Raw genomic sequence first — 25,408 nt, forward strand, 5'->3', positions numbered from 1 at the left:
TTAGGAGACATTGTTGCTGATGGACTTGCCAGGTTTTTTTTATTTAAGAAAACACATAAGAACTTTCTTTTTTTTTTGCAATTGAATCGTAACTGATTTGTGGTGACCCTGTAGAATTTTTCAAGGCAAGAGATGGTCAAAGGTGGTTTGCCATTGCCTGCCTCTGTGTCATCTCCCAGGATTCTTTGGCAGTCTCCCATCCAAACACTAACCCTGGCTGAGCCTTCTTAGCTTTCAAGATCTGAGATCAGGCTAGGCTGGGCTACCCATGTCAAGGGATTAAAAACAACTAGCCAACATTTTTGCCTGGTTTTATTAGCCTTTTTGTAAGCCTTCTCAAGAGCCAGGTCTGGCTAAGAGCACAGGATCTCTCCAAAATAAATAAATATGTAATAAAATAAGGTGTTGCACTCACATGGTAATAAGCTACTACTATTCTTCTAGTGCATGTGCAAATTTTTGCTGTAGTTACTGTTGGGGCCATTCCTATTGTGCTGGAACAATTCCAGGCTTTTGATAACCAGCTGAGAACTCACTCATTCTTTCTTCATATTACCTATGATATTCAGATGGAAATCTCTGAAATATCTCTCCAACCCGAACTTGCCTGTGTGTGGTCAGTTTCTTCGACAATGCCTTGGTGGTTCAGAAAAAGATATTAATGAATCTCTGGTTAAAAGAAAATAGGAAAACAGAATCCCCGCTGCCTGCATTTAATTAGTGGCAAATACAAAAGCAAAGTGAGAAATCGCTTCCTCCTACCTTTTCCTTTTTCCTGCTGTACATGGGAAGATAAGAGCACACTTGAACCATTTTCTCTTTCCGGCTTCAAGAGAAAAGTTCAAGATTATAGCTTGCAGAGTATCCCTGATTCATGTTATTACCATTGTTCTTCATTCCTAGTGGATTACTCAGTAGACTGAGAGCCAAAATATATGTTAAGTGTGACACGAGTTGGATCGTGGGCGCCTGACCCAACGCTCAGTCACAGGCAGAGGTGGGATCCAACAGGTTCTCACAGGTTCCCGAGAGTAGGTTACTAATTATTTGTGTGTGCCAAGAGGGGGTTACTAATTGGTGATTTTGCCATATGCTTTTTGCCTTAGTTACGTCCCTCCTCTCAGCAGTAGCGCGCAGAACTTGAAGCAGTCTAGCAGGAGGTGCACCGGCGTGCATGGCAGCCTGCGCCTGCGTGCATTCGTTTCCCGCCCAAGGACCAGCGCAGTGGCTGCATCCTTGCCACAGCCCCGCCCAGGAATGCCCCCCCCCTGGAATGCCCAGCCCCGCCCCCATTGTGCCCCGCCCAGCTCCACTGGTCACAGGTTTGTGTGTGTGTGTGTGTGTGTGTGTGTGTGTGTGTGTGTGTGTGTGTAAACTGCTATCAAGCCACTTCCAACATATGGCAACCCACACGCTTGTGTGCGGAAACCTTTAAAAATGTCTCAGTCACTCTGCAAGGTCTCAAACACTAGAAATGAGAATGAGGGGCTTCAGGCTTCCCTCCCACACTGTTTTCACCAGTGGAAATGGCCATGGAGGGCACTCACCCCCTTTCTTGGCGCAACAGGAGTCAAGAAAACTATAATCAGTGTGTAGAAATCCATCTATCCACAGAAACATTCTGCTGGATCCAAGCTAGTGACTATGGTCAGATGGTCTGACTTTAAACCACAGCTTGCTGTACAAACTCTGGTTCCTCTACTAAATGGAGATAGCAGACTACACTTTGTGCCTTCTACTCATGCACACCCATTCTTCCTTAAGAGGTCAAGCCAGGATGACTTGCTGGACTGAAACCAAAAGGAAGCTTGCGAGTGTTCCTTGCAGCAGAAACAATGCAGACTCTGTGCCAAGAATTAGCCACTTCTGCATGTAAAATATATCAGTGGCTCCAGCTATTCCACTGCATAGCCTATTTTGCAACCAAGCTCAAAGCTTTAGATTCATGGGGAAACACCCAGAATGGCCAGGAACCCAGAGAATAAGAACCTAACACTAGAAGACAAGCAGCCACCACAGTCTGCAATACTCAGCAATGAGAGGGAAACATCAGAGAACATGATTAGAAGCTCTGCTCTGGCTAGCCTCAGACTAACTTCTACATTGTCAGTAGAGAGTGTAGCCCAGGAGTCTGCAACCTGCGGCTCTCCAGATGTTCATGGACTACAATTCCCATCAGCCCCTGCCAGCGTGGCCAATTGACCATGCAGGCAGGGGCTGATGGGATTTGTAGTCCATGAACATCTGGAGAGCCGCAGGTTGCAGACCTGTGTAGCCCCATTCCCAGAATCATGAGGACTAGGAATTTACTTTTAAAAACCCCAAAACAATAAAAAGGAATGAGAGGGGTATGCCAGGATGTCCCCTTCAACACAGTTTTCTGTAATCAGTTGAGAAACATACGCAATTCCCCCAGCTCTGACTTTGTGATAACATTACTCTGAGTAAATCCTGCTGTAGATAGTCACAATCCAACTTTCGATGCGTATCCAAGGTTCTGACCTCCAAAACTAGTTCGCAGAATAAAAAAACAGTCACACTTCCACAAAAGCTATGCAACACATAGCTAGAGAGGGACTCTTACGACAGTAAACAATAAACTATCTGACTTCAAGCCGCAGATGATCAGCTGCTATGTTACTTCTTATCAGAGAAATGGAGGGGGAAGATTATCAAACTGCTTTCTGTGCATTTTGCTAAACAAACCTCCCCTCTCCAGATCATATAAATATGCAAAAATTCATTTAATCTTGATAAATTAAATGAAAGATGCCGTTTTGCATGGAGTTATTGAAATTCTGAGGAGATACCAAGCATCCACAGGGCATTGAGGATATTCTCCATTGTTTCCACTCCTGCCTTTTCTTTTTTAAATTCAGCTAACCTTTTCTTTTTTAAATTCAGCTAACTGCTAAGCCCCAGCTAGGATCCATTTTCAGGGCTAAAGAAGAAGGAGAGTTTGGATTTATACCTCCCTTTCCTCTCCTTTAAGGAGGTTCAAAGGGGCTTACAAACTTGCTTCCCCCCACCACAACAGACACCTTATGAGGTAGGTGGGGCTGAGAGAGCTCTGAGAGCACGGTGACTAGCAGCAATGCAGGAGTGGGGAAACAAATCCAGTTCACCAGATAAGAGTGAGCGCTCATGTGGAGGAGCAAGGAATCAATCCTTCCTGGTTCTCCATATTAGAGTCTACTGGCTCTTAATTCTATGCTATGCTGGCTTGGTACCCATAAATTAATGCAGAGTACATACAGAGTAACTCATCAGCATGATGTAGTGATTAAGAGCAGGTGGATTCTAATCTGGAGAACCAGGTTTGATTCCCCACTCCTCCACCTGAGTGGCAGAGGCTTATCCAGTGAACCAGATGTGTTTCCGAACTCCTACATTCCTGCTGGGTGACCTTGGGCCAGTCACAGTTCTTCAGAACTCTCTCAGCCCCACCTACTTCAAAAGGGGGCTTTCCCCACTGACAGAGTTGAACTGGTTTCTACCTAGGTTTGCCTCAGTGAATCCCCACTGCCACCGAGCTCAACATTGTTTTGTCTCAGTTCCCCCCCTCCTCAGAACTGCAACATCCTTGTCGCAGTTAGAAACTACACTTTTCTGCCAGAACAAGGTCGATACCGCTTCAAAGTGGGGAAGCATCGAAACGACACCTCATCCATTCAACCAATCATGAGCCGCTTTGCGTATGCGTAAGCAGGAAATGGGAGAGTAGGTGGCCGGAGCAGAAAAGCCGCGATGTAACAACGCACTGTAAACTGTAAAAAAAGAAAAGAAAAGCTCCCGTTTCCCGCCAGTTAACACAAGCGCCAATCCACGATCGAGGAGCCGAAACCAGGCATGTTAAGATGATCCCCGCCTAATTAGCTTGGTTCCAGGGGGCCAACTCGAGTTCTGCCTGTATGGGGACAGCTCTGGAATGCATGCCTCTCACACTGAAGGAAACCGAAGGTGACCTTTATGGCTCCCTTCTGCTTGGTGGGGGAAAGCCTCAAGGTGTCTGTTGTGCGGAGGGGAAGGGAAAGGAGCTTATAAGCCACCTTGAGTCTCCTTCCAGGAGAGAAAGGTGGGATATAAATCCAGACTCTTCTTCTTCATCATCATCATCAATGCAAAATAATCTATCCCTACTCTTCTGAAACTAGGACCTGTTCTCAGCCCTGGCCCGTCCCTTTTGTACAAACTTTGAAAATATGGCTGGCAGGACTTGACAGGGATTTTACCAGAACACAAAAAAGGCATGGGCCACATCCTCTTTCGACCAAGCGCCCGTGCCAACCTGGAGGGAGAAAAGGCTGCCTGTCAACCCCGTCCTTTGTCCTCAACACAGTAGCAGTTGTTGCTATTCTCAGCCCTCGAACAAGATGTGAAATAAAAGCCCGTGTCCTCGCTGAATGAATCTCGTCCTGCCAGAGGCTCTGACTTTAACAGGCAGGCAATTGTTCGGCTGTTCGAGCAGCGTTGCTTGCCAAACGGCCTAGACCAAGAATGCAGAGGAGGAAGTGGCATCAGAGAGCAAAAACCACAAGATAAAAAGCTGGGGAGGAATCCAGATCCGCCGCTGTGCAGCTTCCCTTCCCTCACAAAAGTCAGCTCCCGTGCAAAAAAGAAAAAAGAAAAAAAGCCAAAGGTCATATTTCAAGAGGTCACACTAGTTCCTTTTTAAAAACTTCTCTTTACAGATAAAAATAAAATAACCTTTTAAGCATGGTGACCTTCCAATCCACTTTCAATCCACTTTGCAGCTGGATTTCACTGTGCGGGATAGCAAAACCCACTGGCAAACAATTGCGAAAGTGGACTGAAAGTGTGTTATTCTGCACGTGCAGAAGGGGCCATGGTGTAGTGGGTTAAGCAACAGACTTTAATCTGGAGAACAAGGTTCAGTTCCCATCCCCACGCTTTCACATGCAGCCTGCTGGGTGACCTTGAACCAGACATAGTGTTCTCACCCCTCTCAGCCCACAGGAAGGCAGGCAATGGCTAAAGACCTCAGAATGTCTCTTGCCTTGGAAACCTCGCAGGATTTCTTAGTAGAATTGTTAAACTTTTCCTTCGTTCTCCTGTGGATTTCTAGTGGAAACCCACCTCTGTAAAAGTTGGTAAAAAAGATCTCAAACTTACTTGACCTCTTGTTAAAGCATGGTCTGCCCCTTCCACTCTAAAAGGGGAAGGCCCCAGCATTTTGGGTAATATCACATGAGTGGCAGACTTTTATCTGGTGAACTAGATTTGTTTCCCTGCTCATACATATGAAGCCTGATGGGTGACCTTGGGCTAGTCACAGTTCTTCAGAACTCCCTCAGCCATACCTACCTCACAAGGTGTCTGCTGTGGGCAGAGGAAGGGAAAGGAGTTTGTAAGCTGCTTTGAGACTCCTTGCAAGAGAGAAAGGTGGAGTATAAATCCAAACTCTTCTTCTACTACTCAGATTGGCAGCGGCTGTCCAGAATCTCATGCAGACAAGGGTCTTTCACGTCTCCTACTACCAGACCTTTTAACTGGAGAGGCCAGGGGTTGAATCTGGAACCTTTTGCATGACAAGCAGATGCTCTACCATGGAGCCACGGTACCTCCCTTTGTCTCTGCTCAAGCACGAAATATTGTGAAATACATCATATACTTGTTAAAGCCCAAGATCCAAGTTCAACAGCACCTTAAAAGACCAGAAAGATTACCTCTGATGAAGGGAATCTGAGTCTCGAAATCTTATACGCTTGAATTCTACAGCAAACCAACATGGCTACCCCAACACTGAGCTCCCCCCCTACACACAATGAAAAGCTGTTCTGAAGGGCGCAATTGAGAGTGCAGAGGTGGCAAAGGAAGGCTACCTTTAATACTGTCTCCATCTGCCTTTCTCCCCACTATAGGCAGTTCTCCACACTGTGGCAGATTCCACACAGGCCAAAAACAGCAGTGTGAGGACGGTAAAAACACCGTTGTGGGGGAGAACTTCGCACAGCTACCGCTGCTGAAGCGAAGCTGCAACATCCTATTTCCCCCCCAAACAGCTTATTTGTGACTTGCTAAACGAGCAAGTCTTTTCAAAAATGACGTTCTGCACCCGGGGTCGAGCAAACAGTTGGGCAGAAGGTGCTTCTGCTCCGGCCGTGCTTGCGCTTTTTAAATTTAATTTTTATTTCCAGTTCACGCCTCCATAGCCACGCAGGCGCACAGGGTTGTATCGGAGTCTCGCGGGATGTCAGCGCAGTTGTGGGGGTTCCTGTGTGCATTCCTGTGTAGGTACGTAGCTGCATAGCTACACAGGAATAGGCAGCCAACAAAAAAATCCCCATTGCGCTTCCTTGTGAAGGCCGAGTTCTGATATGCTTACAGTTCTGATATGCTTACAGTATGTAGCCAATCATTTTTTCCCCCAAAGGTATCTTCACTACCCTACCTATCTAATGCACACCTCATTTATGACACAGCTCAAGAGAAAGAGCTTTCTTCCAATTTACAGATCTTTCCATTTCAGGTCACGGAGGGCACTCTCATTCAGTTAGCTCTAATCTGAAGGCCTGAAGATATCTTTTAGGCGAGTCCAATTAGGCCCAGCCTCATAGGCAAATTACAACACATTAAAGAGATTTAAAGCCTCTCCGCTGTAAGATTATGGGTAGGTATCTTGTGCCAGCATTATAAAACAACAGATCACTATTTAAAAACACTTTAGTCACCTTTCTACCTCGCAGAACTCACAGCAGCTTACAATGCTAGTAAAACAGTAATTATAAATAACCAATAGTCCCTCTGATCCAGGGGTCTACAACCTGCGGCTCTCCAGATGTTCATGGACTACAATTCCCATCAGCCCTTGCCAGCATGGCCGATTGGCCATGGGCCGATTGGAACTGGGAGAGCTTCCCATGCCAGGTGGCCCCTTATCTGCACAACACCAATATGGTGGTCGTGCCCCCACATCACTTACAGGAAACACTGTAAGCAACCCATAAAGACCACCATTAAAAACCTCAGTTAAGACAACTGATAAATAAAAACTAAATCAGTTCTAAAAAAACCTCTTCAACATCTTCCCAATGCTCAAAACTGAGGAGTCAGGTGCAGGGGCGGAGCAAGGGGAAACCGCACCTGGGGCGTGTGCACACCTGTCCTGTGCCCCTGGTGTGACGTTGCCCGCCCCCGCCCCACCCCGGAATGCCCCTGGAATGCTGCACCTTGCCCCACCACGCCCCCTCGATGGCCTGGCCATGCCTCCGTGGCTGCTCCGCCCGGGCCTTGCGCCCCCTGCCCCGTGGGCGCTACGCCCACGTTGGTGCTACGCCAGGGAGGTTGTTCCATAATCATGGGTCTGCCACCAAAAAGGTCCTCTCTCGTTTGCCAATCTGACAAACGTCTTTGATTGGTGAAGCAGTCAGGAGGGCTGTTCCCTGTGACCTTAATTCCCAGGCAGGCATATATGGGAGGAGCCAGTCCTTCAGATACCCCCATCCTAATCATTTGGGTTTTAAAAGCTAAGCAGCAAACTTTAATTACAACTGCACTTAGAACTCCCTGGAACTTGGGTGTCGTAAGAGAACAGGCATTTTCTATCTAAGATACATTTTCAGACCTTTCTCCAGCATTTTTTCCCTACAGAAACACATCTGGACAACCAAAGTAAGACTACTTCTCTATATGTTTGACAGCTATGATCCTCAGGTTGTCACCTATTAGCTGCTCCCCAACTTAAGGTAGCCCTCCTGGAATCAATGAGATTTTATGCTTTTTAATAAAGTCACTGCTGCTCTCAGAAGGGGGGGGGGGCATCTCTAGAATTCCTAGACGCTTGTAAGGAACTTTTATTTGCTAGGGCATTTATGAAATCAGAGCTCCAGACATGGTGTGTGATTGTGGTTATTTAGGGTTCTATTGTAGTTTTTATGTTTTGCATTTAAAACTGGAAGTAGCCTTCAGCCACAAAGGAAAGGGAATGAATGAATGAATGAATGAATGAATGAATGAATGAATGAATGAATGAATGAATGAATGAATGAATGAATGAATGAAAGCTCCAGACATGGTGTGTGATTGTGGTTATTTAGGGTTCTATTATATGTTTTGCATTTAAAACTGGAAGTAGCCTTGAGCCACAAAGGAAAGGGAATGAATGAATGAATGAATGAATGAATGAATGAATGAATGAATGAATGAATGAATGAATGAATGAATGAATGAATGAATGAATGAATGAATGAAAGCTCCAGACATGGTGTGTGATTGTGGTTATTTAGGGTTCTATTATATGTTTTGCATTTAAAACTGGAAGTAGCCTTGAGCCACAAAGGAAAGGGAATGAATGAATGAATGAATGAATGAATGAATGAATGAATGAATGAATGAATGAATGAATGAATGAATGAATGAATGAATGAATGAATGAATGAATGATGTAACTGTTAGAATACTGGACAAGGATCTGGGAGACCCAGATTCAAATATCTACTCTACCATGAAGCTTAGGTGACCTTTGGCCAGTCACATTCACCTGGTCTAATCTACTTCACAGGGCTATTATTGGAAAAAGAAAATGGAGAAGAAAAGAACATAAATAAATGAACTTAAGCCACTTTGGGGAGAAAGCAAAGTACATGTGAAGTAAACGAAAGAAAGACATAAAGCAGGAATAATCTTGTCAATATTTGATTGGGTTTCAGTTCTGCAGGTGTGGAACAGGACAGCAAAGAGAGGTTTGGAGAGACCATGAATTACCAAAGAGCCGCTCTTAAATTGCCTGGGGGTTGAGGCAGAGAATGTTACTTACGTGCAAGTTTTAATGGCACAGACATTCAATGGTGAAACAGGGCACCTGGCAAAAATGTGACTGTATATGCACACATGCAGCTGTGCCTTTTCATATAAGAGCACCAAGTGAGTTTGAAATGAACTAGAGAATTTTCAAGCAATGAAGGATTTGGGTCCAATTGCCTGAAATGGACTAGAATGATGCCTTTATCACATGCAAAGGGCCGCTGAGAGCTTGAGATCTGCAATTAAGCCAGGTGACAAATGACAAATTAAATGACAAATTATGGGATTTCTAGTCACAATGAAAGGCAGAGTGGGCCAGCACGGAAGGAAGGCAAACTGGAAACATCTGCTACTAGCAAGGGGTTGGAATATATTTGCCAGGAAGAAACGTCTTGCCTAAATGCTGGTAAAGTTCTACAATTTGGCCAAATGAGGTCTGGGTAACAAAAAGCAGGGCAATAGTTCACCTGATCCTTAAATATCTTAAGGGCACTACTCTGCTTCAGTTCAGCTTCTTGTTTTGAACTCGTTTACCTTTCCAAGGATTCATGAACCCAGTTTACTTATCTCTTATCTCTTTACAACGGCATCAACTTTATAGCAGGCCACCAAGTGTTTCACTGATGTAAGTGTCCGTTCCATACAGTATTCAACTGATCCACCCAATCTTTCACTATGCTCCCAACTCTGGCCAGTGAAAAGATTTCAAACTGGCATCACATAAAGAAGGTATTGCAAGAGAGGAAGAGACTGTAACAACCACCTGGTGACAACTTGGATTATGGCACCAAGCTTCAGAAAAGGTATAAAGATTTCAGCAGAGATGTTGACCATGGCAACATTACTACATCCAAAGCAAAGGGTTGTGCGTGTAAAACAGGGGCGCACGAACTTTTCTGGTCTACTTCTGAGTCATTTGTGACAGAGGTGAAATGTCAGCCTATAAAAATTCAGAATTCTACAGACTCTCAGAACTATGCAATTTTCTTTTTGAAAATCAACCCTATATGCAAGATATTTTTCCAAGTATATTTTGAAATCTTGTGTTTGGATTTTAAGGCAATAACATTTTGTTTCCATTTGCCAAATTCTTATATATCTTATTTTCCAGCTCTGAAAAGTCATCTGCATGCACTCCCATACCCTTTCTTTTCGTTTGTTTTAGTATAACAACCTTATTTACATTCTCCTGTTATGATATTACAGCAGTTCAGAATTTAAGGTAATACATACCGCTGGAACATGTGGTCGACAATCTAGATAGACCAGGGCATCTGAGAGCCAGCATGTGTAGTGGTTAAGAGTGGTGGACTCTAATCTGGTGAACCAGATTCGATTCCCCACTCCTCCCCATAAGCAGCAGACTCTAATCCGGTAAACCAGATCTGATTCCCCACTCTTCCACATGAAGTCTGCTGGATGGCTTTGGGCTTGTCTCCGTTCTCTCAGAATGCTCTCAGCCCCACCTGCCTCACAAAGTGCCTGTTGTGGGTGAGGGGAAGGTGATTTTAAGCCACTTTGAGATGCCTTAAAGGTATAGAAAAGCAAGGTATAAAAACCAACTCTTCTTCTCCTGTACAGAACCAAGCCACAAATTAAGTTGTATATTGAAACCATTTCTCCAGTTTCCCCAAACAAGTCAGTGTTGGACTAGAAGGGATGTCAAACTCACAGCCCTCCAGATGTTCATGAACTACAATTCCCATCAGTTCCTCCCAACATGAGCATTGGCTATACTGGCAAGGGTTGATGGGAATTGTAGTTCATGAACATCTGGAGGGCCGCAAGTTTGACACCGGTGACTAGGGTTTGCACAGTTTCTCTGATGTAAGGACATCTCTTACCTGGATCACAGGATGCCCTCCTGTTGGTGCTTTGACCGCCCCTCGACTCCCTTCTGTCTCATAATGGGCACGATGGTGAGGCTTTGGCTGCACTTCAATCTGAAGTTCATAAGAGCCTGAATGGCTGACTAGAGGCCATTCAAGTGGCGGGAGGGACTGCACAGGAATGCTGGCCAAGAAAAGAGAAATCCATGTAAACACTGCTAATGAAATGCTAGGAGTGTTTTTTTAAAAACCCACTGCACACATACAACATAGCATGAAGGCTAGGACTAGGAAACTCCATCAAGACCTTTTTTTAATGTTTGTTTACAATAATTGTTGGCACAGAGCTTTAAACTAGACCCATCCTGGACAGATCTAGAAAAGCCTAATCCCATGTTTCTCTCGTAAAGCTAACGTTGGAGGGGCACTTGCAAGGGAAACAAAACAGTGACTATGTGTGTATGTATCTATATGAATGCACACTTGAATGCTTAATCTTTGAGCTGGCCTGCTACTTATCCTCTATAAATACTCTTGTTCCAGGTCATCTGAATTTGGGGGGGGCACAGCTGGGCCCTGAAACTAGAACAGGGGTTTGCAACCTGCGGCTCTCCAGATGTTCATGAACTACATTTCCCATCAGCCCCTGCCAGTATGACCAATTGGTATAGAAAAGCAAGGAATAAAAACCAACTGGCCATGCTGGCCGGGGTGATGGGAATTTCAGTTCATGAACATCTGGAGAGCCGCAGATTGCAGACCCCTGAACTAGAAGTAAAACCAGGGAGTGGGGGGGGGGGGAGATGAAAAGAGGGGAAAGGATGTATTTGATACATGGGTGAGACTGCTGGTACATCCAGCTACTATCTGAACTTGGCCCCAGAATGTGGATTTAAAAATCTGCACTATAGGGTCAGGTACAGAAAGGGCACAATCTGAAGAATTCTACAAATTTGTGGAAAAATCTAAGGAAAATAATCTATTCACCATGCAGCTGTACATTTTCAACATGTACATAAAATATTAAGGACCTAATCCCTAAATCGCCTGCAGCAGATCCAGATTCTCAAAATAAAGTAATAAACAGCAAGCATGTTGTTGACTTTTTTATTTAAAACACTAGCCCCATAGGCAAATTAGAGGGCAAAGGTAGGCTAGGGCTGAGAAAGGAGCTAAATCTTGTCAAGTCCAGAGTTCAAATCAACACCCTTGATGGCTAGACTTTTCAGATCTTTATAATGATTACATATTAGAATATGTGTGGGGTTTTTTTTCCAGGCTGAACCAGTAGGATTGTGAGAGAGATATATACATATTCTGCTCTTTACCGGAAGGTGTCCAGGTAAATTACCAACAAAAGTTCCCTTCAGACTAGTCCAAATATGTCACAGTCATTGCGCTCTAGCAGTCATTAACAAATGAATTTTCTTAATTGCACAGGAAAATCTAGTTTTGAATTACTACGACAGCAAAGTGGGAGTGCAATATCCAATGATGTAGATCCTGTATAAGAGTCTTTGCAAACGTCCCCTGGGTATGATGGTGGGGGCTGTTGGTTGGGAAACCATGCAAAATTCCACTGTGCATTAACAATCTATGTACATGTTCAATGTATTGTCAAAGGCTTTCATGGCCGGAATCACTGGGGTGCTGTGTGGTTTCCGGGCTGTATGGCTGTGTTCTAGCAGGATTCTCTCCTGACATTTCGCCTGCATCTGTGGCTGGCATCTTCAGAGGATCTGATACTATCAGATCCTCTGAAGATGCCAGCCACAGATGCAAGCGAAACGTCAGGAGAGAATGCTGCTAGAACACAGCCATACAGCCCGGAAACCACACACTACCCTATGTACATGTTGAGGGTCAGATTTTTTTAAAAATGCATACAAATGCCATGAGACACACAGCTTACCTGCAGATGGGGATTGCAGGCATCAATTGCTTTGGCCAAGATGGTGGTACCAACAAGATTGGTTCCGGTGGTGGGTTCCTCCGATCATCCTGCTCACAAGGACCAATGTGTTCAATAGCCTGAAGCACGTGACACGGCATACTGACTTTATGCGGAGACATCAGCGAAGGATCAGGGTTAGTTTTCCAAATTTTGGTAGGAACTCCACAGGAGGGGTCGGTGGTGAGGTTGCTCATTGCATCCATGAGGATAGAAGAGCTGGTCAACTGGGTGTAAGTGACTGAAGATCCGTCGTCCCTCAAGGGGATCTGAGGAGAGGCTTGTGGGGAAGGGGTCCTCGATTGCCGCGGAGAAGCAGATGGCTGCTGACCCCCGTAGAGCTCAGTGCAAGAATACCTCCGCTTTGCGCCTGGAGACGAGGACCTTGAGTTGGGACGGGACGATGGCGAACGTGGCCCCAAGCAGGTGTCCTCCACGATGGTTGCTTGTGGAGACATTATTGGCGAGGTTCTAGGGGAATAATGAGCATGGGTGTTTTGAAACTGTGGACAAAGGTCATCACTAGCGCCATTATTTGGTGAAACGCATGGTGAGGTGTAAGGAGAAAAATTTGTCTCTGAAATGAAGCTTGCAGAGGAGCCACTGCTAGGAGGGCTCAGGCACAGCGGTTCTCGGTAGCTCTCAAAGCCGGGGACAGGCAGGGTAAACCTTGGGCTAGTGGTGGCGGAGTTGGACTGATGCTCGGCCAAGAGATCTGCGTCTCTGCTGCAGAAGGCCCCCCCTGAGTGAATCAGTTCATAAGATGGTGTTATCTCAATCCTAGGGCTCAAAGTAGGGGGGCCGGCAGCCTTCGAGTAGCATTTCGACCCTAGGCTATCTGGCTGTCCGTATCTGCCCATGTGATCTGCTGAAAGGCTAGACAAAGCGAAGGGGCTGTACGGCTTGAGGCCATAGTCCGAGACATCGTCATGAGGGTAAGCAACTCCAGTGGGTGGGCTGATGATTTTATGTGGAGTCGGTTCTTCTGGAAAAAGAAGGGCGGCTTTTAAGACTAGATATACCACTGCAGAAGCCAAGCAATCATGGGTTAATAAGAAGGCATTAGCAATAGCGGATTAAGAAAAAAAGAAGGTTGCAATATCCTTACTTACAGGGTTGACTGCACCCAGAAGATATCTCATTCATTTTCCCCCAAGGATGAATCCACCATTTTCAGCAGCACTATCACAGTACCAAGTTGCTCTACCAACTTTGAAATATATAGCTGTGGACTCTCAATGTAACTACCAACTTCACTGCAAGAAGCATTTACCGCTCTTCCCTTACCCAATGCATAAAACCACCATGGACCTCCCTTGGTTTGGTTGTATCTTTGTATTGGACCATGTCCGTACAAATTAGAAGCTGTTGAAAAGTCCTATGTTGTTGCCCAATGTAGAAGAGAAATATATTGTTTACATTTTATAATTTATTTAGATAGTTACACCCTGCTTTTCTCCTCAGTAGGGGCCCACACCAGCAAACAGCACAATGTTCATCTTCAAAACCTGTGAGGTAGGGTCTGCAGCTCGGTGGTAGAACATCTGCTTAGCATGTAGAAGGTCCCAGGTTCAATTTCTGGCACCTCCAGCTGCTGCCAGTCTGTGTAGACAATATTGACCTTAAAGGACCCATGTTCAGATTCAGTTCCGTGTATTAGACTGGGAGAGTGTGACTTTATGGCAGAGGGAGAATTTGGCCCTGGCTATCTCAGCCCATAGTCTGACACCAACCACAATGCTATGCCAGCTCCAGAGGTGGGATCCAGCAGGTTCTCACAGGTTCCCGAGAGTAGGTTACTAATTATTTGTGTGTGCCGAGAGGGGGTTACTAATTGGTGATTTTGCCACGTGATTTTTGCCTTAATTATGCCCCTCCTCTCAGCAGTAGTGCGCAGAACTTGAAGCAGTCTTGCAGGAGGTGCACCGGCATGTGTGGACAGCCTCATGCTCGCGCTGCATCTCGCTTTCCCGCCCAAGGACTGGGCACCAAGGCTTGCCAAGTCCTTGTCACAGCCCCGCCTTCCAGCAATGCCTCTACCTAGATGATGCGCAAACCACGCCCCGTATCATGCCCCCCTGCCCAGCCCTACTATTGAGCTCACGCCACTGTTTGAATCCCACCACCATGGGAACCTGTTACTAAAATTTTTGGATCCCACCACTGGCCAGCTGGCATGTGACTAGACTGTGTTACATCATTTTTACAAATCTTAAATGTATAGGAGGTTTGGATTCTCAGTCTTCCATTTTAAGTTTTCTTGGACAGTCAAGATTAAAATTTGCATGCTTTTTAAAAATGTGCAGAGCTAAGTTTTCTTAAAGCACCCGTAAAGTGTAAAATGGCAGGAAATTCTCCCACGTAGCCAGACCATACATCTACTGGAATTAGAAAGACGGTCGTGGCTTCTCAGCATTGAAACATGCATACTCTGCACATATTGAGATACCTTTGGTACATCATATTAAAAATTCAAGGATTGGCATTCAGAACAGGAGCCAAGGCTGAGCTCTGGTGAACAGTCTGACAAAACTAAGTCCAGTATAAACCCTGACTTCATTCTCTCAGGTTCCAAAATATGCCAGCATTTTCTGGCTTGCACTCTGTCTTAGGTGTAAGTGCTTGATGAACAAAATGATTTATACCCTGAGAAAGAACTGATTTGGTTGTCTAGCCAGCAGCCCTGTCCTGCATCAACTGGCTCCCGAACTGGGCCAAATTCATGTTTGCCTACCGCTTTCTCCCTGGAGCCGCAAATGTATTTACAAACCTTGGAGCCATTATGTAAGGCCTGCTTTAAGTAGGAGCACTGAACATGTAAGAAAATCTTACCTGTGCATTGTGCACTTTAGAGTTTTGCAAATAACTGAGTCAAGTGATATTAGCGTATGCAATAAGTTGTAAGACTCAGGTGGGTTGCTGTGTTAGTCTGAAGCAGCAGAAAAAAGTTTGAGGCCAGTGGCATCTTTAAGACCAACAAAGTTTTACTCTTGTATAAGCTTTTGTGTGCATAGCCACTTCTTCAGATACTCTGAAACAGAAGTCACATATGCATACACATAACACAAACAATGGATCTAACATCAACTACATCGTCTACACTGGATCTAACAACATCAACTACATAGCTAGGTTCCAATAGAACCTCCTTATCTTGTGAAGATGAAGTATTTCATGACCTGTACAGCCCAATATCTTTTGCTTTTTTATTTTGTGTGTGTGTGTGTATAAAAAACCACATAATCTAATGCTCATTCACTTTCTCATCTTCTAGTACTGTGTATGCCATCAAATATCAGCAATGTCCTTTAGTTCTCTACATAGGGCCATGGTGGCGAACCTTTGGCACTCCAGATGTTATGGACTACAATTCCCATTGCAGCCGTTAAGCATGGCCAATTATTGGCCAAATGGCGAAGGGCTGAAAATTATGGTCCATAACATCTGAGTGCCAAAGGTCCTGGAACATCGACATAGGGCAAATGGGTCAAACCCTATGCCAAAGGATAAGCGGACAAAAGTCTGACAAAACTAAGGAACCAATGGAAGAATATCTCAACCTTCTGGGACAATGTGGGATCTCAAAGTAGCTGTTTTATTGCAAAAAAAAAGTTTGGAAATAGACTAGAAATGGAAGGTTGCTTGGTTACAACTTAATACAACAATGAAGGTAATGAAAACATCAAGACTCGACAGACATTGGGTTCTTATCTCACTCCATCATTCAGTTCCTGCATCGGTTGGTAAATTCTTTTATTGTGTTCTATGCTAATTTGTTAACATTCACAGGTTTCACCATCTGCGTTAATCCAACCTTACTTAATGCTCAATTACTTATGCATATTGACCCTAACTGGTCCTTCCAGGCAACACCCTCCCCACCCTACATCCATGTAATCGTTGATGACTTCTGTTTCAGTGTCTCTGAAGATGTATGCATGCAAAGGAAAGCTTATACCAGGAATAAAATTTTGTTGGTATTAAAGGTGCCAATGGACCAATGGTAGTAGGTGATGTGGACTTTTTTCTAAGCAGTTGTGCCATTCAGTTGTATTTTTACTACACTCTCCAAAAGGCAGAAGCCATTCCCAAATAATTTGTTGGACTTCTTTGCAAACAATCAATATATTGGGAGGCACTGACACGGCCATCCTAGGCAGAGTTATGTCTATGTCCACTCAATGCAGTGGGTTTAGAAGAGTGTAATGCTTAGGATTGCAGTGTCACATATGGATTTGGAAGTCAGATACACTGGTCACCTAGGTTCCAACAGAACATCCTTATCTTGTGAAGATGAGGTACCTCATGACCTTTACAGCCCAATCCAGAGACTGCTGTGGCCAGGAACAGCACTGCTGCCACACCAACTCCAGAGGGCTTCCAGGCAGTGAGGGAAGCGAAGAAGAAGAAGGAGAAGGAGAAGGAGAAGGAGAAGGAGAAGAAGAAGAAGAAGAAGAAGAAGAAGAAGAAGAAGAAGAAGAAGAAGAAGAAGAAGAAGAAGAAGGAGAAGGAGAAGGAGAAGGAGAAGGAGAAGAAGACAATGACTTTGGATTCATATCCCCCCTTTCTCTCCTGTAGGTGACTCAAAGGGGTTTACAATCTCCTTGTCCTTCCCCCCTCACAACAAACACCCTGTGAGGTGGGTGGGGCTGAGAGAGCTTCAAACCCGGTTCCTCCAGATCAGAGTGCACCTGCTCTTAGCCACTATGCCACTGCTGCTCCTGAAAAGCAGAAACCCCTCCCACTCCACAGCCACCTGAAATTCCTCCATGGGCAAAACGTTGGGGGTGGTCCTGGGCTGAAAGCCAGGTGGTGGCTATGCTCCCAGGAATGCCCTTAGCCCGCCCCCAACTGTGCCTTTAGGCAGGTGCAGCTCTGCAGTCAGAAGGCTATTTTGGGTCAGATGCCACAGAGCTTGGTAGCACCTACCTGCCTCCATGTTTGCCCTCCCCATGAGTACAGGTGCCACTTATACCATCAGGCTGCATTAATTTCAGGAGTAGCGTCCCTCCCCCACACACACATACAATTGGGCTGTTAGCTTTCTCTTGCTACCAATAATAGCGTGATTTATATATGTGTATTATATACACAAATCCAACAGGGGTATACAATATTTGAGTAGAAGCTCTAACAGCCCAGACAAGCTCAATCTCACCAGTGCTTGAAAGCCAAAAAGGTTTCGTACTTGAATGGGAAACCTCCAAGGAAGTTTGGGATTGCTATGCAGAGGAAGGCAACGACAAACCATCTCTGCTGACCTCTTGCCTTGAAAACCCCATGAGATGGAACTTCATGGAGTTAACATGGGTCGGCTGTGACTCTCCAGCACACTTTACCTCTGTTGAGCGCCTCTTTTTTTTACCCCCTCAAGCATTGTCTTCTGCCTTCTTTGTATTCTTTTTCTTTCGTTTTGGTTTTTATGACATTCTGTAAGTGTAACTTATGCAACTGCATTGTGCAATATTTGCAGCCTGCTTAGTAAAGGGTTTATTTAAAAGTTACAGGATTAGAACTGAAAATCTGCATGGGTAGTAGCTGCCCAGAGCCCACCAGTATCAGGGCCCCAACATGTACCCCTCTCATCTGATGCCTGGCATGCCGCCATTAAATATAGGGGCACATTAATCCCCTTTGGGATGCTTTAATTTTGCTTTGCCTAGCAACCCGTTTCCCTCTTTGTCTCTGATGCAACTACCTGCAGTAAATATTTACAGGGTAAGAGGAGAGCTCTATAGTGCTGCTAGCTAGCCTGCATGTAAATTATTCAGCCCCAGAGGATCTGTGTAAATTATCCAGACTGAGAGGATCAAGTGCCACATATATAAGATCACAGTCTGTTATTCCTCATCAGCCCTGAATAATTAACATTCTCTATTTCTGGACACAGAATTACTAGGGTGGATGAGAATCATTATAACCCCGCTAATCCAATGGTGCAGCTACAAGTTCTATCAGTGGTTGCAATATGATTCTCTCTGCTGAATCTTCTGGTGGAAGGAAGCACAGCTCGTCACAGTTTGGGATCAGTTAAAATAGGGGTGGTCAACCTATGGTGCTCCAGATGTTCATGGACTACAATTCCCATGAGCCCCTGCCAGCATGGCCAATTGGTAGTCCATGAACATCTGGAGCACCATAGGCTGGCCACCCCTGAGTTAAAAGATGAGGATAGCTGGCTGTGATGGCAAACCAAGGAAGGATGCCCAGATGGATAGGGGAGCAAACTTTATTCCCTTGGGCCATCCGTCTCTGTGATTCCTGCTCAAAAAAATCTATGTTCTATTTTATCTCAGCAGTTAGCATAAGTAAAGAGTCCAGTGGCAAATCCAGATCTTGTAGTTTGGCGTCCTTCACCACTACCCTTTCTACGATTCTGCGTGGAAAAACTTACTTGAACCCCTTTTGTCCGGCCTAAACAGCATTGTGGATGTTGCCAAAACTTTGTTAGATAGCAACTCTGTCTCAGTACTGGAATCTACGGCCAGATTTCTGTGTATCGTTGTCACCGCACATTCTCAATTTTTCGCTAAACAAAATTTTAAATTATTTCTTTTTCTAAAGATTGTTTTATTTAATGATCTTAATTTTTATATTATTCAAACCTATTGTATATTTTTTAAATGCCATGACGAATTTCAATTCAATTCATTATAACCCCAATCCCAATCTACTGGGTCAGAGCAGGCCTTTGGGGGAAAGAGGGAGAAATCCATGTACAACCAACTACCTACACATACCTGCGTTAAGATGAGAGAGAAGTACTTTGAACGGCCAATTAAAATACATCCTAGCAGAGTTTCCAAAGGCTTCATCTTCATGTACATGACAGGGCGGGGTGTGTGACAAAATTCCAGAATGGAAGGTACCACTTCAGATTTTAAGTAGAACGAACCACAGTTTTAATACACCCTCATGTAAAAAATCCTTGCTACGTAAAAACAAGCATATCAATGAAATTCTAGCCCATCACTTCAAATGCTGCTGCTAACTGTCCACATACAGAGAATTAATGAATGAATTAATCATGAAAAAAAAATAGTTATCCTACTACAATCAACTGAAGTCATGACAAACTCCTGTAAAACAGGGAGGAGAGGGCAGTGCGATTAGAGTATCACACTAGGACAGTGGTGGCGAACCTATGGCACGGGTGCCAGAAGTGGCACTCAGAGGCCTCTCTGTGGGCATGCGCAGAGTGCCACCCCCACACATCTAGGCTGGCCTGGGCCACTGGGCTCGATTATTAGCATTAAACCTAAGACCTAGTTTTGGGGAAGCAGTGTAGGTAACCCTGTTAAGCGCTATTAAACCCACTGATTTTCATGCGAAGAACTAAAGCGCGATCCTTTACCAGGGAGTTAGCTCGGTTCCTGGCAATGGGGCTTGCTTTTGAGTAAACCCTCCTAGGGTCGTGAGTCACCAGTTGGAAGAGTTACACGGTTGCTTCAAAGCAAAGCCACTGACTACCGCCAAGCTTACTCCTGAGTAACATGCACTTTGGAGCCAACCGTTTTTTCTAAACTAAAACCTCACTATCCAGGTTAAATTGCCGTGTTGGCACTTTGCGATAAATAAGTGGGTTTTGGGTTTGCAGATTCTGGGCACCTCAGGCCTCAAAAGCGGGTATCCGCCATCACTGCACCAAGATCTCGAAGATCCATGCTCTCAGATTTCACTGACCATCCTTTAGCCAGGAGTTAAGGATTTTTTTTTCAAATACATGCTTAGGATGGTTTGAAGACAGGCAAATCTGGTATAGTTACCTTTTCCAGTAACTCTTGCCTTCTCATAACAGGACCAAAGTATGATATAGCCTCAGTTTAGTCATTTTAGTTTCTAAGGAGAGTTTGGGCTTGATTTGACCTTGCACTCGCTTATTTGTGTTGTTATTTCCTTCCTGCACAGAAGTGTGATCTATATGAGAAAAGCCATTGTAACCTCTAAAGCAGCCTTCAGGTGGAACGTGAACTACCACACGCAACTCTTTTTTTAAACTAACAAAAAGGGGGGGATGGATCTTTTGTCTATCCTTCGGTGAAAGTTATAATGATAGTGGCTCTTCTCCCAGAGGGGTTTTGCATAAATGCAAAGTGGTTCCAGGTGATCCAAGAGAGGCAATGAATGCCTCCTATTGATGTCCTCCATGCAGACTACCACAGTGCAGCAATACAACAAACTTCCTGGCAATGCTCAACAGTGGCTCAATATTGACGTGGTAGGGACGGCGCTAGTCGTTGAGTCAGTGACATCCCTTCCTATAACACTTAGGTTTTTCTTGGAGGTACATCACCTTTCCAAGCCCAGCCCTGCTTCAGTTGAGAGAACAGGATGGAATCACTGTCCAAGACTGGCCACGCTCCATGTGTTGGTGACATCACAGTCTGCAGCCATGGGAACAGTTGTGATGGCACAAACGCAGCATTGTGCACTTCAGGATGGGAAGAAAGGAAGGCGAGTGTGAACACTGCAGTTCCTGCTTCTAAGATTCAGTTCCCTATTTTGGCTCTAATTTGGAACAACTAGTCCAGATTTCACCACCACAAAGATCACACACATCATTAGCAAGTCCTCAGTTGTCAGTCCCACCAACCTCACTTGGCTCGCTGATGACTACTGCGGATTTTTGGAATGAGTCTTCGAGAGATGGATCAGCCAGCATCTCCACTTGCTTGACAGCGACAGCCTTTCTGGTTTTCAGAAAGGCTTCCTGGAATGAGCCTCTACAGATTCTGCTCCATGTACTGCCGCCGATGACAGTCAGCATGAAATTAGAGACACCGCAACCAAAAGTCATGTGCAGCCCATCACAACCCAGAGGGTGCATCGTGCAGAATAAGGGCCACTCAACACATGCAGGGAGAAAACAAATGATGACGCTCTTCTAGCATTCCAGCATTTGTGATTCTCAGTGAGAAGTCCTACTTAAAGGAATCAGTAGTTTACATTGTAATCAACTGTTAAGAATTAAAAAGCACTACAGTAGGACTTGATCTGAACAAAATCACGACATGTGTTTGCTAACTGTTCAGAAACTTCATTTGGTACAGAATGCTGACCCTAGGTTATTGACACCAGTATGATATTACTACACCTGTGCTTCAAAAGAACCACTGGTTATGTATCTGAGCAAAATTCAGGGTGTTGATTACTATCTTTAAAGGCTTTTACAGCCTGGCACTAGAGTTGCCCAAATTCCTGTGATTTGTACTAGAACAGCGGTGGCGAACCTGTGGCACTCCAGATGTTCACGGACTACAATTCCCATCAGCCCCTTCCAACATGGCCAATTGGGGCTGATCGGAATTGTAGTCCATGAACATCTGGAGTGCCACAGGTTCGCCACCGCTGTAATAGAACTTAGGAACAGCATGGTTGGAGACAGGATGGATCTCAGCAGATGTGTGATGCCACAGAGTCCACTTTCCAAAGCAGCCATTTTCTGCAGGGAAATTGATTGCTGTGGTTGGGCAACCCATTGTTATTCTGGGAGACCTCCAACACACACCCCCGGTGGTTCCATCATATCTCAAAAAATAAAGAGGGTTTGCTGTGAGCTAACCAGCTAAGGCAGTGCTGACCCCACTCCCCAGTGCTGACCACCTCCCCTAGTGTTGTTTGGGGCTGGGGAGCCCACTGCAGGTTCACCAGCTGAGGCAGCCCCCCCCGCCCACCAAACCAATCTGGGTTGGCAAGCCTGCTATGGGTTTGCCAGTCACCTCCCCCAATGGCCCACCCCAACCAAGTGACATTTAGGTAACATCCAGCCTTCCTAATAACTGAGTTCAACATCTCTGCTCTAACCACTACACCACAGTGGCTCATCAGCTCTGATGTTCAAAGCAGTCACATGAACTATTAATTACATTTCTTTTTTAAAAAATAAAAAGCAGGAGATTCTAATCATGGATCTCCAGCCTCTCTGGTTTGGTCTCACTAAGCCTACAACTGGATCATATTACTTTGGGTCTGCAGGTGGAAGCCCAATCCACTGAATTTGATGCATATGCAGAATAAGATCAGAGGAGGAAGGATTTTAGCCTGGCTTTCTCCCTGATGTGTCACTTTCCCATCTGGAAGGCGTGGGAGCGGGCTTTTCTCTTTTTGAAGAAATGGGCATTCAATAATGTGGACTTCCGCCGGAAATATGAAGTGGAGTAATTTATATACAGTTACCACTTCAGACAGAACCATCCCTTGGATAAACCATGAGAGATTCATTCAGGTAATACGATTCTCAGACGACGTGTAAACCGTTTAAACACTCTAAATCGTCCTGTTCTTTTGTTGGTTGTTGGTGTGACCAATGTGGATTGAAAGCGAGAACTTTTCAGTCTCTCTTCCTTAAAGTCAGGTTCATAAAAACATTTTTCTTTAAATCCAGCAGTGACTTCCATCAGTCAGGTGTGCATCGACTCACAAGCACTGTCAACAAAATATAGTTTGTAAGTCATCCCAGGGCAACAGGGCATAGGAGTCACATGGCTGCCCATCTGGCTGGATCAATCTTAACAGACATAGGACCAAATTAATTGTTCCAATCCCCCCCGTCCTTCCTACAATTTATTAAAGGTCTTTGGAGAAAATCTTAGGATTTTAAGATGAAAGAAAAATCCCGGGATCTTAGACATACTGCTATTGTTACAGTTCTGGTATAAATACAGAATGGGAAGTTTTGTTAGCTTCAGTTGGATACACTTAAAATCTTATAGCAACAGTCATTTCCCACAACTGCCAGGCCAAATTATGGGCTAAAGCCCTCCCTCCCGCCCTGGGTTTTAAATCCATTCCTTTGTAAACACAAGCTTTAATCTTTCGTCCATTAAAGATTACTGTTGCACGAAGGATTGCTTGCAGACTCATACTGGTGTCTTTTGAAAGACAAGGAATGTCCTCCAGATTACAAGCTTTGTTATGATCTCTCTTCAACTAATTATTCCCATATTGAAAATACACAGAATTAATTATGTCCATAGTATCTGTTGCTGGGAATACAGCCCCTAGAGTTCTCCCCAAATGCATACATCATGCCACATGAAGAGCGACATTTTTGCCCACCCACCTGCATACAATCTTTGTGTCTCTATTATATATAAACATACACAACCCACTTGCAAAGTAGACCGATAGCCATTCAGCCAGTTCAGCAAAGGGACTAAATTTAAAGTAGGGACTTTCCAGTTAAGCCTCTTACTGTGCAGTCCTAAGTGGCATTATTTCCTTCTAATTTTACTCAGGTCCACAGACTTAGAAAAGAGCAACTCTGCTTAGGATAGCACTGTTAATCTACATTCTAGCATGACTGCTTTGCTCGTAAAGATATTCAGCTAAGTTTAAGAATCAAAAACAAAACCACCCGACTCTAGCCAGGCACGCCTTGAGCAACAGTTTTTCTTCTAATCTCAGAACTAGATTATAGTATCTATCATCTGCAGGCAAAGAAGACCATTAAGCAGGGGTGTGTTTAAGGCATGGCAGGTATGGCACAAGCTCTGGACACCACTTTAAATGGGGCACTATCCCTGCCTGCTGACCTATCACAGCCATGCCTTCCGTGCTCCTCACCTCACCTTGCTTCGATCACCATCCAGCCCCGTGGCGCCATCCCTACCCCTCACTGAGTTGAGGTTTGGGGAGAGACTCCAGCCGTCCTCAGACAGCAACAAGGCGCACAGCTGGCTAGCAGGAGGAACAACCCGGGGTCAGGGACCTAACAAGCGCACCAACAACACGTGCAGATGTCAGATGTTTGAGCAGGGGTGCAATGTCAGTGCTTGCCACAGGCACTGTTTTCTATAGATACGCCCCTAAGATTAAGAGTCCTTTCATTCACATCAATGCCAATAGAGCGCACGGTTTATGTCAATGACAACATCTTGAACTGGCTCAGTTATCACAAGATGTGAAAACGGTTTGAAACGAGGCATGAAAAAGAAACAGTCCTTTGATCCCCAAATGCTTGATGAAGCCATAATGCCACATCTCTCAATGAAATTTTGAGCTTTGATGAATATTTTAGTAAAAACAATGTGTGACAGACATGGAGAAATGTCATCTATTTAAATTCTGGTTTAAATTTTACCGATACTCTATCTTCTTGGTACTATTAGGAAAGGTGTCTGGCCACCAACCCACGTATTCTCGGCATCCTGATACCTTTATGCTTGGATGCCCTTGAAAGACTTAAGAAGTTGCCAGCATGATGTAGTGGTTAAGAGCAGTGGACTCTAATTGGAGAACTGGGTTTGATTCCCCACTCCTCCACATGAGTGGCAGACTCTAATCTGGTGCACAGGATTGGTTTCCCCACTCCAAAACATGAAGCCTGTTGGGTGGCCGTGGGCTAGTCACAGTTCTCTCAAAACTGTCCTTTCAGACAACATTATGGGATGTTCCTGTGTGTTCCCACTGTTTGGTATGTAAGGCGAGTTAAAACTTGGAAGGTGACTTCTGCAATAATACTAGCAAGTGTAGCCAAGTCACAACCAACTCATGGCAACCCCTTATGAGATTGTCAAGGCAAGAGATGAGCAGAGATGGTTTGTCATTGCTTTCCTCTGCATAACAAGCCTGGTCTTTCTTGCGCCCAAGTACTAATATGGCCAACCCTGCTTAGTTAGCAAGCTCTGACTATAGGCCATAGCCATTTTACTCCAGAAAGAGATGTGCCTTTCACAAGAACTATTAAGACCTACAGTATGGTATAACAGTTTGGAGAAGCCTTGCTATGAAGTGACTGGCAAACCATTTAATTCATCATGTAACAGAATTCAACATTTAGTAGTATTCAGGTTACCTTGATGCACAATTTTATAGAAGGCAGAACACATATGACCCACCATACGTTTTAGAGTATCAGTATGCT

At 44.7% G+C, this 25,408-nt stretch overlaps 1 protein-coding gene across 1 annotated transcript in view; it reads right to left on the reverse strand.

The window, feature by feature from the left end:
* The window catches only part of NFATC2 (nuclear factor of activated T cells 2), a 154,960-nt gene that overhangs the window by 127,547 nt on the left and 2,005 nt on the right, over positions 1–25,408 (reverse strand). Inside the window, exons 2-3 of the mRNA XM_048497427.1 lie at positions 12,505–13,528; positions 10,608–10,776 (exon numbers count right to left, since the gene is read on the reverse strand). Coding sequence (XP_048353384.1) covers positions 10,608–10,776; positions 12,505–13,528 — 1,193 coding nt within the window. The remainder of the gene's footprint in view (positions 1–10,607; positions 10,777–12,504; positions 13,529–25,408) is intronic.

The sequence above is a fragment of the Sphaerodactylus townsendi genome, linkage group LG05, assembly GCF_021028975.2.
Source record: "Sphaerodactylus townsendi isolate TG3544 linkage group LG05, MPM_Stown_v2.3, whole genome shotgun sequence".
NCBI lineage: Eukaryota > Metazoa > Chordata > Lepidosauria > Squamata > Sphaerodactylidae > Sphaerodactylus > Sphaerodactylus townsendi.